The sequence below is a fragment of the Furipterus horrens genome, unplaced genomic scaffold (genome assembly GCF_987537825.1).
Source record: "Furipterus horrens unplaced genomic scaffold, mFurHor1.1.pri manual_scaffold_9, whole genome shotgun sequence".
Taxonomy (NCBI): Eukaryota; Metazoa; Chordata; class Mammalia; order Chiroptera; family Furipteridae; genus Furipterus; species Furipterus horrens.
In genome coordinates this window covers 37,581,761-37,599,807 of record NW_028327179.1, presented here as the reverse complement: position 1 = coordinate 37,599,807, position 18,047 = coordinate 37,581,761, and the positions used below count along the sequence as shown (strand labels likewise).

At 39.1% G+C, this 18,047-nt stretch overlaps 1 protein-coding gene and 1 long non-coding RNA gene across 2 annotated transcripts in view; one reads left to right on the top strand and one right to left on the bottom strand.

Annotated features, from left to right (window-relative positions):
• Positions 1–4,657, bottom strand: part of ABCB4 (ATP binding cassette subfamily B member 4) — a 76,746-nt gene extending 72,089 nt beyond the window's left edge. Inside the window, exons 1-3 of the mRNA XM_090287271.1 lie at positions 4,495–4,657; positions 4,209–4,294; positions 956–1,010 (exon numbers count right to left, since the gene is read on the bottom strand). Coding sequence (XP_090143397.1) covers positions 956–1,010; positions 4,209–4,288 — 135 coding nt within the window. The 5' untranslated portion in view covers positions 4,289–4,294; positions 4,495–4,657. The remainder of the gene's footprint in view (positions 1–955; positions 1,011–4,208; positions 4,295–4,494) is intronic.
• On the top strand, positions 3,968–6,553 carry LOC150001617 (uncharacterized). The gene is made up of 3 exons (XR_016513053.1): positions 3,968–4,317; positions 5,009–5,147; positions 5,229–6,553. It is a non-coding gene; the product is annotated as an uncharacterized LOC150001617 (long non-coding RNA).
• The last annotated feature ends 11,494 nt before the right edge of the window (positions 6,554–18,047 follow it).

The following is an 18,047-nucleotide window of genomic DNA, read 5'->3' as shown; positions in this document are numbered from 1 at the left end:
TTAAGTTTTAAGTTCAGATGTAACTTTCCATGTTTCTACTTTGTTTGGGGCATTTTATTTTCTGTAGAAGGCAAACATGCATTAAAACCAGGTGTAGTTTTACAATTTATTCTCTAAAGCACTAAATTGAAAACAAAAAACAAAAAAACCCACTCTTATCCAAACACCATGAGAATAAGGGAGAAGAGAATGAATAGGGGCTTTGTGGTGAGAGAAATCTGCAGTGATGCTCCAGACCTAGGATGTTTTAGTGTCTTTTCACCCACTTACTTACTAAGGTGGAGATTTCAGCCAACATGCCACTTAATACCAACTAATTTGTTATCAAATAATGGCTGTCATAGTTTGAAACACATATTTATCAAAAGTGGGCAAACATTTTCTTGGACCACTTCTCTGAGACATACTACAAAGGAAAAATATATTAGACTTCTTCCAAAAATATGTTGGCTTGCCTTGTGCCAGCAGAAAACCACTGAGACTTGTGTTGCACTTAATCTAAATCTCTAATTCCTCTATATTTAATCAATTTTCTCAAATGCCAAATGTGAGCATAGATTTCTTAATTATTTTTAAATTTATATAGTTAACAATCACTCCATATGCAAGCTGATTTCAAGCTAAATTTGTGCAGTTTTGTGAAACAAATGCAGAGATATATATTTTTTTTTCTGAAATCGGTTAGTGTGTCTGGTGTTACAAACAGAAGTCCTATTTCCCCGTGAACCAGTTAGCTCTGCTCTTTTTCATAGCCAGCCTATCCCTATGTCTTTCATCATTCATCTTGGGAATGTGAGCCATGACCACAGTGAGCCAAACCAAGACAGCAGAGGTGCAGCAGGGAAAATCTATCACTGCCTGCAGACCATCAGAAAGTGCTGGCTCATTAACTATCTACTTAAGACACCAAATTTGAATGAAGGAGAGAATTATCACATTTTATTTTAGAGCTTACCAATGTTAATGGTCCAATTAAATTTGCTTTCTTCATTTTTCTCCTGTCTTGGTTGCTGAAAAAAATATAATTGTTTGAATTTAAAACTGTTACAAAATGCTTCACAGCCATGTGAACATCAATTTAAGTAGTTACCATATTCAATTATTACATTATTTCAAATATAAAACAGTGATGTCCACAAATTGTCAAAATTATCCAGTTTAACAAATATTTCAAGGCAATCACCTAGTAACTAAGGTAACTGTCCAAGGTACTACAGGAATATCTGGGTAAAGGAGAAATGGTCACCTGCCTTCCAGACCTCACACACGGAGGGAAGATGAATGCTAGCCATCACTGCCAAATCAAGTACAGGAGTCGCCCTTCCCTATCCACAGTCTTGCTTTTCACAGTTTCAGTTACTAACATCAACTGTGCACTAAAATGTTAAATGGAAAATTCCAGAATTAATAAGTTTTACATTGTATGCCATTCTGAGCATTGTGCTGGAATCTCACTGTCTGTCCTGCTGCATCCTGCCCAGGATATGAATCATCCCTGTGTATTTATGCTGCCTATGTTACCCACCTGTCAGTCACGTAGTAGCCGTCTCAGTTATCAAACCAACTGTCGTGATATCACAGTGCTTGTGCTCAAATAACACTTATTTTACTTAACGATAGCTCCAGTGTGCTACTGTTGTTAACCTTTTCCTGTACCTAATTTATAAATTAAACTTTATCATAGGTATGTATGTGTAGGAAAAAACATTATATATATATACAGGGTTTAGCACTATCTGAGGCTTCAGGCATCTACTGGAGGGTCATGGAACGTGTTCCCTGTGGATAAAGGGTACTGCTGTAAATTCTCCTTTGACTAAAAAAATGAATAATCTAAAAATAGTAAAGGCTACTCTTCTGAAGGGTTGTGGGGAGTGGTGTCAGGAAATCTTGTTTGCTCTACATTCAAAATACATCTAGAACTCAACCACTGCAAACCACTTGTATTGCTATTCCATTAGCCCAGGAGAATGCTTGCCTCGTCTCTCTACTTCCACTTATGCCCACTTTAGTTTATCCTCAACAGAGCAGCCAGAGTAATTAATTAAAAACTCAAGTCATATCAAGCTGCTTCTCTGCTCAAATGCCCACAGTGGCTCCTGTTTTTCTCACGTGTAAAATCCAAAATCCTACATTGGCCTCTAGGGCCATACACAAGGTTTCCTTATTACCTCTCTGACCACATTTCCCACCTCTAGCTCTGCTTCCACTGCTCCAGCTGCTCTGGTCTCTCTGCTGTTCTGTGCACACACCAACATTTTCCTGTTGTGGGGTCTTCACACTGTCAGATACCTCTGCCAGGAATGTTCTCTGCTCAGACACCTGCACTGTTCTCTCCTCTCATTTCTTTCAGAGCTGTGCTCAAACACTGTCTTCTAAATAATATCTACCTTAACCACCTTACTTAAAATTGCAAACTACTTCCTCCTTGAACTCCCGATTTTCTTAGCCTTGATTAATGTTTTTCCATAGCACTCAGTATCTTCTAACATTTGCTATAGTTTACGTATTTAGCATGTGTATTATTAATGTCTGTCCACCATACAATAATGTAACTTCCATGAGGACAGAGGTTCTTTTGTTTTTGTTTTTTGTGGGTTTTTTTCCTAAAATGCATTTATTCATCTTGAATTTCCAAGTAGGTGATAAAATTAATAAAACTTGTTCCCAAATTATTTAGAACATTTGCTAAAATGAAAGGACAGACATCTGCCACTAAATATGTTTAAAAGAATGTGCCACAGGCAATAGCAGCACGACTGGAATAAGCATATAACTAAGTTTTGATTCTGCCCTAGATAATGGAGGGGAGCTTAACTTCCTTTGAATGTATAAGCTTTGGTCTGCTTCTTATAAAAATTAGTCTCATTATATTTAATTTCATAACCCTACAGTCTTACTGTATTCTTAACTTTCTGTATTCCTCTTCTAAACTGTTTCCAACACAAGGCTGGAGTGCCACTTCTGAGAACGACCTTAGATTCTGGAGTGTTACTGTATTCTTGTCGTTGCAGGGGTAGCTCCTGCATACACTCATCAAGTGCTCAGCCAGGGCAATGCATAAATAGCCTTCCTGGTGAAAATGCCATCTATTTATAGATTCATAGTCAATCCCAGACTAAATTGCCAGCTGATGAATACCACATCTTCCTGGCAGAAATGCTACCATCCATCCACTTTCCAGTTCTATATGGCAAACTAAATTTTCTATGAATGAGTGACATGGTACTTAGGAAGAACAGAGCAGTATCACTGTAAGAAGTTAACAGACTATAATAATGCTTCAGTTTAAACATCAGATAAGCATATTTCAGTTGGCTAATCAGGCTCCTTGCAGCTCCAGGACACACTATATAGAACCTGATAAATTTGTCCCTCTGGGTGATTACTCCGTGACACAGGTCAATTAGTTCTGGATGGCCTGGTGTGAACTCGGAGACCATAATAGCCTCATAAACTATTTGAGGCTAAAGGCGAAAATGATTCACTATTTCCACAGTGGAAGAGGAAACAAAGACAACACACCATTGACTGGTTGCTTCTGCTCCTACTAAGGCCTGCGAAGTGCACTTATCAAGGGCCCACGGGAACCAAATACCCTTCGTGGGAGAAAGACACGCAAGCAAAGGAAGCGCTGAGCTTTCCCCTTGTATTGGAACAAAAACTGATTTGGAAGCGCAGATTGCTAAGAACGAGGCTGCCCAAGCCCCCCTCCCCACCTCACCGCTCGAGCCGAGAAATACGGAACCCGCCTGGGGCTGGGAAGAGGGGGAGGGGTAAAACAAGGAAGAAGAGGAACAAGAAGTGAGATTTTGCTTCACTGCCCTTGTTCTAAAAGCACAGCCATCGACAGCAGATGTCTGATGCTCTATAAGCATGAAGAATCAGATGACGTTTTTGAAAGTTGTTTGCAAAAGTTTTGAGTTATATAATACAAGGAAGGTTATACAACACACATATTCATCGAATCACCCTGCACAAAGGGAAGCGGGCACTTTTAAAGACAGCCTCTTCTTCCCGAGCTTGTTGCAAAAGGAGCCTCAGTGACATTCCCTGAGAAAGGTCAGAACCTCAGACAAGACCCGCCAAAGTAGCTCCAAAACAAAGGCCAAGGGCATCAAACAGATTTTCTCAACTTCTTTCCAAAGCCGAATTTTGGCCCCGCTGACTCTCGCATAACGGAAAAGCGGTGCCTGCTGGTGACGTACCTGCTGCTGCTCAGTTCAAAGTGACCTTCTGCTCTCCCGGGGCGCCGGACTGTTCCGTTCCTTCCCGCCTCAAGATCCATCACAGCCTGGGGAGAAACCACAGCTTCAGGTCCAAGTGCACCCGCCCCAGCTCGAGGAGGATTACCAGCCTCCTCGCAGCCCCCGCCCGAGCGGTCCAAGCCGGACGCGCGAGTCGCAGGGCCGGCTGGCGCCAGGTGGAGGTCCCGCTGTCCTAGCCTTGCGCCCACCAACCCCGGGTTTCCCGGCGCGCCGGGGCCTCCCTCACCTCGGACCTCGCGCGTCTCTGGCCGAGCCGCTGGGCGCGCGGGGCGCTGCCACCCAGGTGCCTGGACTTTGCTCCGGCGACTTGGCCCCCGCCCCCCGCACGCGTAGGGGCCCAGCGACTCCTCCCGCTTCTGCCGGGGCTCGGGCCCCGGCCCGCAGGAGCAGCTCCCGCCGCCCGCCGCGCTTGCTCCGCGGGCCAGGCGCGGGTGAGGGGCCCAGCGTGCCCCCTCGCCGCCGGGGGCTCCCAGCGCGGCCACCGCCCACCCGGGCGAGCCGCCAGCCGCGGCGGGGCCGCGCCAGCTGTGGGCGATAAGCCGGCGATTAGCTTGGTGCCGCCGGGTGCTCGGAGAGCCGCGCCTGAGGGCCCCCGGAGCCCCCAAAGTGACTGTCACACTCTCTCCACCCTCGGTTTTCTCGTTAAACCTAAGCGGGGACACTTCCACGGGCTCAACAGCCGTGGGGGACCGAGGACCTGGAGAGAGCACTAGACTCGCCTCCCATTTCTGCATCCCCAGGTCTGGTCCCGCCCGCACAATACCCAACCATCTGCAGGGATGGCGGCGCTAACCCGGGCCCCGAAGCACCACGTTATGCTCCTTGGAGAAGAGGAACGTTGTCGGTGCCCTCTTAATACTTAGAGAGGCAGAACTTGAGGCTTGGAAGGGACTTTTGAGATCCCCTGATTCAAAACACGCATTTTCTTCTCTTCGTCTTCTTCTTCTTTTTTTTCTACAGGAAGAAACCAGAGAGGTAGCCTGATTCAAAATCCGCATTTTTACAAAAAGAAACTGATGCCCAGAGAGCTAAAGTCCTGCCCGAGGCTGCAGCAGCAGGACAAGGGTCTCCTCTCCAGTGCTCTCCTCACTTCCCTGCTCTGATCCTGGACTTCTTCTACTAAATTGTCTCTACACCTAGAGCCCACTTCAGTCTCCTGTATGGTTTTCTTTTGCTCTTCTGATTAAGTTCTCTGCACTCAGCTGAAAAGAAAGGGTCTAAAACATTGAGCAATAAGTTATCCAGGCTATGAAGCCAGTGGGATTCAAACTCAGAGCTTCACAACTAATTAGCTCTGTGACCATGGGACACTTAGCTCACTTCCGAAGGTCTCAGTTTCCTCATATGTATTAGGTTACTGTAAGGAATAAATGAATTAAGAAGGTAAAACAAACAACAACAACAACAAAAGCTAGTACCGTGCCTAAAACATAGTAGGTGCTCAACAAATATGGCTTTCCTTCCTAATCAGGCAGCAGAATTGTTTGCTGGTCCTTGCTCCTGCTATATCTTACTAACACAAAAGTCACCCCAAGCCTTTCTTAGGTTTCCAGAGAACCTTACAGCAGAGCATGGTATAGGAGCAGGTGTTGTTGGGCAGACCCTGGTATGAATTTCATCTCTGCCATTCACTAGCTGTCTGGCTTTGAGCAGTTTATTTTATTCTTGGTTGAGTCTCTGAAAAACAGGGGTGTTATTAGGATTAGAAATAATGTGTGTCAAGTTCCAAGCACATAAGAGGCAACTAATAAATAATAACTAGAATTATAGTTAAAAGATCAGAAGAGGCTGATGAGGAAAGACTAGAATAGGAGCCAGCGACTCTGCCACTCACTCATAAATGTGCTTCTTTACTGCTCTGCCTGTTAACCTTGAGCTAGGCAGAACTTGACTTCAAGAATACAAGTATGCTGGTAGTTGATTGAAAAACTATGGCATGTTCTGGAATTATGTGATAGAAATGAATTTACTTAAGTATTTTTCCTCAAAATGTTTTTCTCCTTATCCAGTCTACCAGAGCCATGAAGATTCTCTTCTTTGATCAACCAGAATTTCTCCTCTTCATGAGTCTAACAGGTGGTCAGATCTCTAGAGACTAAAGATAGTCTGAGAATAAAGCAATTGGAATTGTTTAGTTTGAAGGAAGGCTTGGTGGTGGCCAGAGAACATTATAAAATTCAGCGCCTATAAAGAGATGACATCTACAGTTTCTATAAAAGAAGTCATGGGGGAGTTAAAAAGCAGATACTTGAGGAAGTAAGAAGCTTCTGAACTAAAAAGTAAAACAAAAAGCACCCAGAAATAGGACACGCTTGCCTGTCTGTCTAAGTCAATTTACAGAGATGTCCCTCGAAGAAGTGCCCGTGCTTTCTGCATGTGAGGGCAGAGTAAGAATGTCGGGACAAGTGGAGAGAGAGGAACCATGTCTACATGTATTTGTGTGCTTTCCTGTGTTAGAGACAAAATGAAGGGCTCTTTTTATATCTGTCTGATGACAATGAAACAACTCCACATGGTGCATCGGTCCAATTATTCCTTCATTCAGAAACAATACTTAAGCCACACTGGATTTCCTGAAGACATTCAAACTGTTAGAAATCTCAGCTTCCCCTTTGTGTTGTTGGAATACTAAGTTGCTTCTCTGTTCTTATTGACATAAAGTTAATGCCCTTCCACCACTGTGTTATCCTACTTTTTCTATTTCTTCCATTAGTTCTATCTTTCCTTTTTAATCTTAACTTTTGCCCCCTCCCCCTTCTTTTGGCTCAATGGAATATTTTTATTATAAAATATACTTAATTTATAAAGTATATGTTATTTTACTATCTATTTAACTATTTATTCCTTTCTAGAGATTATGATATGTATCTTTGACTAATCATTGGTACTTTTTCCCCTTGCAGGACAATGCAAGGATTTTAAAACCTTCAAACATCATTTATTCACCTGACTTGTATACTATTGTTGTCATGCACAGTGCTTTACTTTTCTCTATTTATGACCATTATAATATTATTGTTTTATAGAGTTCACATTCACTTAGATTTATCTCTATGTTTATCCTTTTATTGCTCTTTATTTTTTCCTACATATCAGAGCCACTATCTTGGATCATTTTCTTTTAACAGGAAGAACACTTTTGTGTTTCCTTTAGTTGGTGATAAATTTTCTCAGCTATATTTCCCCTGAAAAGTTATTTCATCTTTATTTTTAAAAATTATTTGGAGATTTGCCTTACTGGATAGCAAGACTTTTATTACAAAACTATCATAATTAAGGCAATGTGTTTTGGACAGAGTTAAACAAAATTAAAAATTAAAGTGAAACAGAATAGAGATCTTGTAAGGGACAGAGCTGAATTATAATGCAAGCAGTTTTCTTAGCCACCATCTTAAATAGGGCAGGAAGTAGGGACAGAGGAGTTGGGTCAAATGTATCAGATAGTTAAACACATTCCTCCCAAATCCATTGATTTTACCACATTTTAACAGTTCTTCACTTCCTTGATGGTGGGCTCTCCTCCTTTACAACCCATCTAGCAAATATCTGCAACCCCCTTGCCCTCTGTCTCTATAAGGCTTACTTGGTAAAACCACAACCCTGGCTAATTTAAATTATCCAACTTCTGCAAGCCTCCACCATGTAGCAGAGCATGGCTAAAGAAAAACACGAACCCATCTGACTGGTTTCACCATGAAATTAAATGACCCTTGACTATATATTGTGTTGGCCAAAAAGTTTGTTTGTTTTTTCCCCATGAGATGGTTATAGTAGTGTTAGTTGTCTTTAACCTCATTTGAAACAATTTTGTTAGATTGTATTGTGACAGCTGTCATATCAGAGCAGTGCATTAAAAAAGGTATCAAAATTGGTGAATTTTTGTGTAGCCATTTTAATATTGATGATGGAAGAAAATTAGCAACATTTTCAGCATATTATTCTTTATTATTTTCATAAAGGTAAAAAATGCAACTGAAACATGAGAAAAGATTTGTGCAGTGTATGAAGGAAGTGCTGTGGTTGATCAAAACTGTCGAAAGTGGTTTGCAAGATTTCTCACTGGATAACACTGCATGGTCAGGTAGACCAGCTGAAGTTGATAGTGATCAAATTGAGACTTTAATTGAGAATAATTAACATTCTAGCATCTGGGAGATAGCCAACATATTCAAAATATCGAAATAAAAAAAGTTATTGGTGAAAATGAAAAATATGATTTTTATTTTAGGGAAAAAAAACATACAAACTTTTTGGCCAGCTCAATACTTAATGTAATAAGTATGCTTATTATTTATTGTCTACTCTGTGGGATGCAAGATTCATAAGGACAAAGGTTTTTTTCCAGTGTATCCCAACATTTGCTCTCCAACAGTCACAAATGTCTCCTTAGTTCATTCACTCTTCCACTTGCTTACATAATTACTTTATACCTTCACTTTCCTCAAACTTTGATCATTCTTTCCTTATCTTCATATTCTGCTCAAGTATTGGGCTTCTTATTTGACTGATAAAATGAAGTGTCCAGAAGGAAACTTCCATATTCTCCCGCCATAACATTTGCGCACTTACTAGCATCTGTAACCAGCATTCTGCCTTTTCACCTGTTTCTCTAAATGAACTATCTGTGCCCCTATTTGCAGCCAGCTCTTCTGTTTGTGCTTTTATACTATATATCCCATCCCCTCAAGAATAACTTCTTAAGGAGCCATTCTTCTCTCTCTCTTCTACTTCCTCAACTTCTCTGTCCCTGCTAGTTCATTCCTGTTGGCATACAAACACGCTATCATTTCTTCCATCTTAAAAACAAAATCTCTCTTGACTCACTTTCCCCACCAACTACCACCATATTTCTCCCTTTGCAGCTAAACTTTTGTTCTCCCTTAAACATACCCTAATCAGGAGTTTATCCTCTCATACCACCAAAACTGCTCTTGTAAGGGTCATTGATAACCTCCACATCGCTAAATCCAAAGGCCTATTCTCTGTTCTTATCATATACGACAAATTCAAGTGGTTGACAAATTTATCTTCTTTCAGACACTTTCTTTACTTGGATTCCAGGACATCAGATATTTCTTGGGTTTCCTTATGCTTTACTAGTCACTGTTTCTCAGTTTCCTTTGATGTTCTTCCTCCTCTTCCAACTTTTTAACGTTTAAGTGCTCCATGACTTACTTGTTGGACTTCTCTGTCTATTCTCACTCCCTTTGTGACCTCAGCCAGTCTTTTGGCTTTAAATACCATCTGTATGCAACAATTTGTAGATTTTTATTGTAATGTAGACCTTCTTTCTGAATTCCCAACTGCTATATACAACTGCATCTTTGACATCTCTGGATGTTTAATACACTTAATCTTGACTCCTCATCTTTTCCCCAAGATGGCCCCTCCAACAGGCTTTCCCTTCCCAGTTGTCAGTGCCAGCCTTCCAGTTGTTCAGAGTCATCTGCATTCTTCTCTTTTTCCCCAACTTCATGCTCAGTCTGTGAGGAAATCCTTTAGCTCTACCTTCAGAATGTATCCAGAATCTGACTTCTCTTTCTCCAGTTCTCGCTCACCTGAATTACTATGATAGCTTCTTGACAGTCTGTCTGCTTCTGTCTTTGCCTTCTCTTCTGCTATTGTTCATTCTAAAGCGGCAGCAAGAGTGATCCTTTTGAAATGTGAGTCAGATCATTTAACTCCTCTCCTCACCATTCCCCAGCGGCCCTTAATTCATTCTGGCCCATGGCCTGCAATGGTTCACTCTCTATGTAACCTCCCTGACCTTGTTTTCTACTCCTGTCCCTGCCTCACTCCATAGCAGCCACACAGACTTCTTGGATGCTCCTCAAAAAGAGAGGCAGAGATAGTTGTCCCTCTGCCCTAAATTCTCTTCCCCCAAATCTTCACATGGCTAAAACCCTCATCTCCTACAAGTCTCTTTTCAGTTGCCATCTTTTCTACGAGACGAATCCTGACCTCCCTTTTAAAAATTGCATCTCTTACCCTCAGGACTCTCAGGTCCCCTAAGCCTACTTTGAGTTTTATTCCACAGCATTTATTAACTTCAGGTATACTATATAATTTATAAATTTATTATGCTTGTTGTTTATTGTCACCTCCACCTTTGCCTTGTTTCTCCTAAAAAAAAATCATTTCCTTGAGGACTCAGTCTTCTTTTGCTCATCATAAAACTCATCTAATTAATTTGGACCCAACACATTGGAAGGCATTCATAGTATGTAAGACCCATGAGAGCAAAGATACTTTTTCTGTTTTATTTACTGTGATAACCAACATTTGCTGCCCACACTTCCTATGTGCCACACCCTGTGTTAGGGTTTGAGGATATAAAGTAAACAAGATACATAATTCCTGCCTCACAATGGACTAAGAATAACCAGTACAAAGGTCATTCAGAAATACATAGTGCTTTATAAAGTTACAGAGCCCATCACGCACATGTACTATTTCATTCCATCCTCAAAACAAGAAGCAGGTTTAAGGTAAACTGGGATTCCTGAAGAATTAGTGAATTTCCACAAAGCTAGAACACAATGGAATTAAGGCTCCATCCCTGGCTGCGTGACTCCCTGCTGCTCCTTCAATATCCCTGGGGAAGACTACTGCCAGGCAGAGGCCATGCCTGTCTGTATTTTCCCTGCAGCTCTAGAAATCTCACTAAATGTATTTTGAATAGATCAATATTTTTAATCTATAGCATAAAAAATTTACATTGTAAAAAAAGTTTCCTATAAGTAAGGGCCAAAGGGAAGAACAAATCCCATCTACTGAAGTACTTTAAGAATATAGTATACATTTAATATTATATGTAATATTCTATAGTTAATATATTACATTATATTAAATATAAGGTAATTTGCAACAGTTTTCCCTAAAGCGAGTTTAATGGACTGGGTTCTCTCTCCATGTGGGCTTTAGCTTGATGATAATATGCTTTGTGGGTTTTTTTTCCCATTATGTTATATTTGTGGCTAACAATATTCTCCGACTTTTTATCTCTGAAAATAGATAGTTAGACACTATCTTCTACTATTATATTTGTGCATGGCCACACCTACATTCTGTTTCCAAATTTCCTGTTACCAATACTTTTCAATCTCTGTCTAAATGTTTCATTTCTTCTTAGAATTTCTAAATCTTGATATTTTTTGTCTTTACTTTCTTCAAATCATGTAATTTCTTAAACTTTTCTTCCAAAATTCTTTTAAAAATGCTTCTCACTGCTTGAAAAACAAAACGAAAATCCCTCTCCACCTTTGACCTTTTGCCTATATATATATATAAATTATATAAAGTTATAATAATATTATATATATGAAGTATATATATATTTATAATCATATTTTTAAATCTTTCTAACTAATTTGGCCCCATCACCTTAGAAGACACTCATAAAATATTGATGAGGGTAGTGTTGATTCAGTGTTCTCTCTTCCAATGATCTCTTTATTATGTCTTCTTAAACCAGGGTCATCTTGCAGAGGTGCCATGACCAAATTTAAAGAACCAGTTGGGAAGAGTTTGCTATCAATTCCAATGTAATACCATTTCCACCAGCATAGAGTAATGACACATTTAGAGTTCAAAGGTCACATTGCCTAATGGAATTTTTGTGTTCTGTGAGGATAATGGGTGAATAGGGAGAGCTGCAGGGTGCAAGGTCAGAGATTACATGAATAAACATGAGCTAGGTTCATCATGCTTTAGGCTACTTATGTTGACTTACTCTTAAAATTATTTTATTATTTTTCAAATTATAATACTAGTTTTATTCCATTTTCAGCTTTGTATGATAACAAAGAACTTTTATTTTTCAATGTTATTTTTTATCATCTCAGGTGTATAGCTTAGTGGTTAAACAATCATATATTGAAATACTTTACATAGTGTTCCCCTCAATATTTCCAGCACCCCAATTGTCACCATAACATAGTTATTGCAATATTATTGAGTATATTTCCTATCCTTTACTACCTCCCTGTGACTATTTTGTAACTACCAATTTCTGCTTCCTTAATCCCTTAACCTTATGGCTATTCTGAAATCATAATTTTTCAAAATATTGTATTTTGCTACAGATTTAAATATTTGCTAACACCATACCAAAGTTTCTATACATAATATAAAAAAGAAAATAGTAACATCAGGTTTGCATTTGATGTTAGTTCTCAATTACTCATGGCACTATTTCTTAGTCCTAAAATTGTGGCATCCTAAGAGTTCATCAACCACTTTAAAGGGTGTTGTAAAATGTTTAGGAATCTACCAAAACAAAATTAACTTGGGTTTATAATAATCTGTGTATCAGTTTCAGAACTCTACTGATATAAGTAAAATTTGTGAAACATAAACATGAAGAGGTGTAGAGAGCATATGAGAGCTTGATGCAGAGAGTTTGCGTAGCTAACTTATGTCCTTAGCCTTGATATGCAATGCTAGTACGTAAAATGGTTGGCTAGTTGACTAAAGTATCCTTTCTGGTATAAATGCAAATTTTGAGGATTTAAAATGTAATTGTAATTTAATTTTACCTATTAATAGCCAATAGTAACCAATAACAAAAATTTAGCTGCATAAAAAATTTGCTTTCAGAATAGAAGTATATGCAAAAGACTAATTCACAAATACTAAGTTTTGTGAAACATCCAGTATTTTGTATTTAGCCTTCAACACTCTTTTCTTTTTTACAGTATTATTGACTATATTCCCTATGCTGTATTTTTCTTTTAATTTTTTTCAGTTACAGTTGACTTTCAATACTGTATTAATTTTAGGTGTACAGCATAGTGATTAGACATTTTTATAATTTACAAAGTGACCAGCTATTAACTGCCTGGCACCATACACAATCTTAACAATATTATTGTCTCTATTCCCTACGCTGTACTTTACATCCCTGTGACTATTTTGTAACTTCCTATCTGTACTTCTCAATCCCTTCACCTTTTGCACAGTCCTCCAGCCCCTTTCCCATCTGGCAGCCATTGGTTTGTTCTCTGTATCTATGAGTCTGTTTCAGTTTTGTTTGTTTGTTTATTGTGTTTTTTATATTCCACGTATAAATGAAATCACATAGTATCTGTCTTTCTCTGATTTATTTCACTTAGCATAATACTCTTGAAGTCTATCCATGTGTTGCAAATGGCAATACTTTGTTCTTTTCATGGCTGAGTAATATTCCATTGTATATGTGTACAACTCTTCTTTATCCTATTGTCTATTGATGGACACTTAGGTTGCTTCCATATCTTGACTGTTGTAAGTAATGCTGCAGTGAACATAGGGGTACATGTATCTTTTTGCATTAGTGTTTTGGATTTGTTTGTATAAATACTCAGAAGTGGAAATGTTAGATTATAAGATAGTTCTATTTTTGTTCTTTTTAGGAACCTCTATACTGTTTTCCACAGTGGCAGCACCAATTTGCAATCCCACCAGCAGTGCAGGAGGGTTGCCCTTTTTCCACATCATTGTCAACACTTGTTGTTTATTGATTTATTGATGATAGCCATTCTGACAGGTGTGAGATATTTCATTGTGGTCTTAATTTACATTTTTCTAATAATTAGTGACTTTGAGCATCTTTTCATATTTCTATTTAGCCTTCAACACTTTTTAAAAAATTGTTCTATTACATTTGTTCCATTTTTCTCTGTTGCTCTCTCCTGTCCCACCCAGCCCCCCACACCCACAGTCAATGCCCACCCTGTTGTCATGTCCATGGGTCATTTGTATCTGTTCCTTAACTAGACCCTTCCCCTGCTTTCCCAATTCACTGCCCCCCCCCCCCCATGACTCTCGTCCCTGTCACTCTGTTCGTTGTTTCATGCCTCTGGTTCTGTTTTGCTTATTTGTTTGTTTTTTCATTAGCTTTCTCTTATAGGTGAGATCATATGAACTTGTCTTTTGCTGCCTGGTTTATTTCATTTAGAATAATACTCTCCAGGTCTATCCATGCTGTCATGAAAGGTAAGAGTTCCTTCTTTCTTTCTGCTGTGTAGTATTCCAATGTGTAAATACACCAATGTAAATTTTTTTTATCCACTCATTTGCTGATGGGCACTTAGGCTGTTTCCAGCCCTTGGCTATTGTAAATAGCACTGCTCTGAACATAGGAGTACACAGGTTCTTTTGAATTGGTGTTTCAGGGTTCTTAGGGTATAATCCCAGCAATGGAATCACTGGATCAAAAGGCAGTTCCATTTTAAGTCTGAGGCAATTCCATACTGTTTTCTACAGTGGCTGCACCAATCTGTATTCCCACAAACTAGGGTTCCCTTTACCTCACACCGTCACCAGCCTTTGTTGTTTGTTAGTTTGTTAATGATTGTCATTCTGACTGGTGTGAGCTGGTATCTCATTGTGGATTTAATTTGCATCTCTCTGATGGCCAGTGATGTTGAGCTTCCTTTCATATGCCTATGGGCCTTCTGTATGTCCTTGGAGAAGTGTCTGTTCAGTTCCTTTGCCCATTTTTTAATGGGCTTGTTTGTCTTCGTGGTGTTGAGTGGTATGAGCTCTTTATATATTTTGGACATCAAACCTCTGTCCAAGATATATCATTAGCAAATGTTTTCCCATATGATTGGTTCCCTTTTCATTTTGATGATTTTTCTTTAGACTTGTGGAAGTGTTTTAATTTGATATAGCCCTATTTGTTTATTCTTCCTTTATTTCCCTTGCCCTAGAGGATATATTGGTGAAAATATTGCTGTGTGGGATATCTGAAATTTTACTACCTATGTTTTCCTCTAGGATTTTTATGATGCCATGTCTTACGTTTAAGTCCCTGATCCATTTTGAGTTTATTCTGGTGTATGGTGTAAGTTGGTGGTCTAGTTTTATTTTTTTGCATGTACCATTCCAGTTCTCCCCACACCATTTGTTGAAGAGGCTATTTTTGCTCCATTTTATGCTCCTGCCTTCTTTGTCAAATATTAATTGACCATAGAGACATGTGTTTATTTCTGAGCTTTTTGTTCTGTTCCATTGATCTATGTGTCTGTTCTTATGTCAGTATCAGACTGTCTTGATTACCGTGGCCTTGTAATATAGTTTGATATCAGGTATTGTGATACCTCCTATTTTGTTCTTCTTAAGATTGCTGAAGTGATTTGGGGCCATTTTTTGGTTCCAAATAAATTTTTGAAATGTTTGTTCTAGGTCTGTGAAATATGTCATTGGTATTTTAATAGGAATTGCATTGAATCTATAGATTGCTTTGGGTAGTATGGACATTTTAATGATGTTAATTCTTCGCATCCATGAACATGGTGTAGACTTCCATTTATTTGTATCTTCCTTAATTTCTTTCTTCAGTGTTCTGTAGTTTTCCGAGTATAGGTCTTTTACCTCCTTGGTTAAGTTTATTCCTAAGTACTTTATTTTTCTTGTTGCTATAGTAAATGGGATTTTTTTTCCTAGTTTCTATTTCTGATATTTCATTGTTGGTGTACAAAGAGGCCATCGATTTCTGAATATTGACTTTGTATCCTGCTATTTTGCCAAATTCACTTATTAGGTTGAGTAGTTTTTTGATGTAGCCTACAGGGTCTTCTACATACACTGTTATGTCATCTGCAAATAATGACAGTTTTACTTCCTCCTTTCCAATTTCAATGCCTTTTATTTCTTTTTCTTGTCTGACTACTATAGCTAGAACTTCAATACTATGTTGAATAAAAGTGGTGAAAGAAAAACACCCTTTCCTTGTTCCTGATCTTAGGGGGAAAGCTTTTGGTTTTTGCCCATTGAGTATGATGTTGGCTGTAGGTTTCTTGTATATGCCTTTATTATGTTGAGATATGTTCCCTCTACTCCCACTTTGCTGAGCAGTTTTATCATAAATTATCGCATGGTTTTTCAGCCTCTCTTGCTATGATCATGTGATTTTTCTATTTTATTTTGTTTACATGGTGTATTACATTTTTTGATTTGTGAATATTATACCATTCTTGCATCACTGGGATGAATCCCACTTGATCATAGTGTGTGACCTTTTTAATGTATTGATGGATCTGGTTTGACAATATTTTGTTGAGGATTTTAGCATCTATGTTTATCAGTGATATTGGCATATAGTTTTCTTTCTTTGTTGTGTCTTTAGCTGGTTTTGGAATTAGGATAATACTGGCCCCATAGAAAGAGTTTGGGAGTCTTCCTTCTTGAATTTTTTGGAATAGTTTTAAAAGGATAGGAGTTAGCTCTTCCCTAAATGTTTGGTAAGTTCTTACAGTCCTTTGTATTATTATGGTATCTGTGGTAAGTTCTCCTCTTTCTTTTCTGATTTTATTTATCTGAGCCCTCTCTCTTTTTTTCTTTATATGTCTGGTTACAGGCTTGTCAATTTTGCTTATCTTTTCAAAGAACCAACTCCTGGATTTATTGATCCTTTGAATTGTTCTTTTAGTCTCTATGTCATTTAATTATGCTCTGGTCTTATTTTCTTCCTTCTACTTGCTCTGGGCTTTGTTTGTTGTTGTTCCTCTACTTCTTGTAGATGTAGGGTTAGGCTGTTTATTTGATATTTTTCCATCTTTTAAGGTGAGCCTGTATTACTATGAATTTCCTTCTCAGGACTGCCTTCACTGTGTCCTGTAGGTTTTGGACTTTTGGACTGTTGACTATTCAGTTTCATTTGTTTCGAGAAAGTTTTTGATTTCTTTCTTGAGCTCATTGTTAACCCACTTAATAGCATGTTATTCATTCTCCATGAATTTGAATGTTTTTGAGTTTTTTCCTTGAGGTTGATTTCTAGTTTCAAGCCATTGTGATTTGAGAAGATGCTTGATATGATTTTTATTTTCTTGAATTTGTTGAGGCTTGTTTTGTTTCCTACCATGTAATCTATCTTTAAAAATATTTTATGTGTATTTGAAAAGAATGTATATTTTGCTTCTTTGGGGTGAAAGGTCTGTATATATCAATTACATCCATTTGATCTAGAGTGTTGTACAATGTCACAACATCCTTGTTGATTTTTTGCTTGGAAGATCTATCCATTGTTGACAATAGGGTGTTAAAATTACCTACTATGAGTGTGCTGCTATCTATATCTTTCTTGAAGTCCTCCAAGATTTTCCAGCCAGCTCTCTCACATCTCCTCCACACTCCATACCAGTCACATTGTGGGGAAATGATTTCTTCTCTCTGTCTGTGGTATAAGGCTTCTCTCTAGCTATTGCTCAGTTGGTTATTCTGAATGGTTTCCCTACAGTTTGATTGTAAGTCAAGGTTGGTCCTGGGAGGAGGTTACTGTAGCTTCCACTTACTCCTCCGCCATCCAGCAAACAAAGATATAAAGAAGAAATACCCATCCAGACAGGTAGGAGGGGTGGAGCCGGGCCAGAGAGGACAGGGTGCGGTGGTGGCAGCAGTAGTGGCAGTGGCAGGCTGGTGGAAAGCACAGTCAGATGTTTTAAAAAGTCAGGAGGGACACTTAGAGAGCTTTCTCAGCTCCTCACTGGACCTCACAGCTCACCGTCCCAGCACCGGAGAAAATCAAGCCTCATTGCTTCTGACTATGCAGACCAGTGGAGGTTGGGGCAGAGGCAGAAACTGCCAGTCTCTCAGCAGAGTCCACTTGTTTAAAGGGCACCCATAGTCCTAGAACATTTATAGACCCACCCACTCTGGGAACGATGGCCAGGGCAGCAGCTAGAGGGGCGCCAGTCTGGTGCGGAAGTGAGAGAAGTGCCTGGAAAAGGGGCAAGTGCTGGACAGGTGGCATTGTTCCCTCTCGGACATCTCCCTCATATACAGTGCCACAACGTG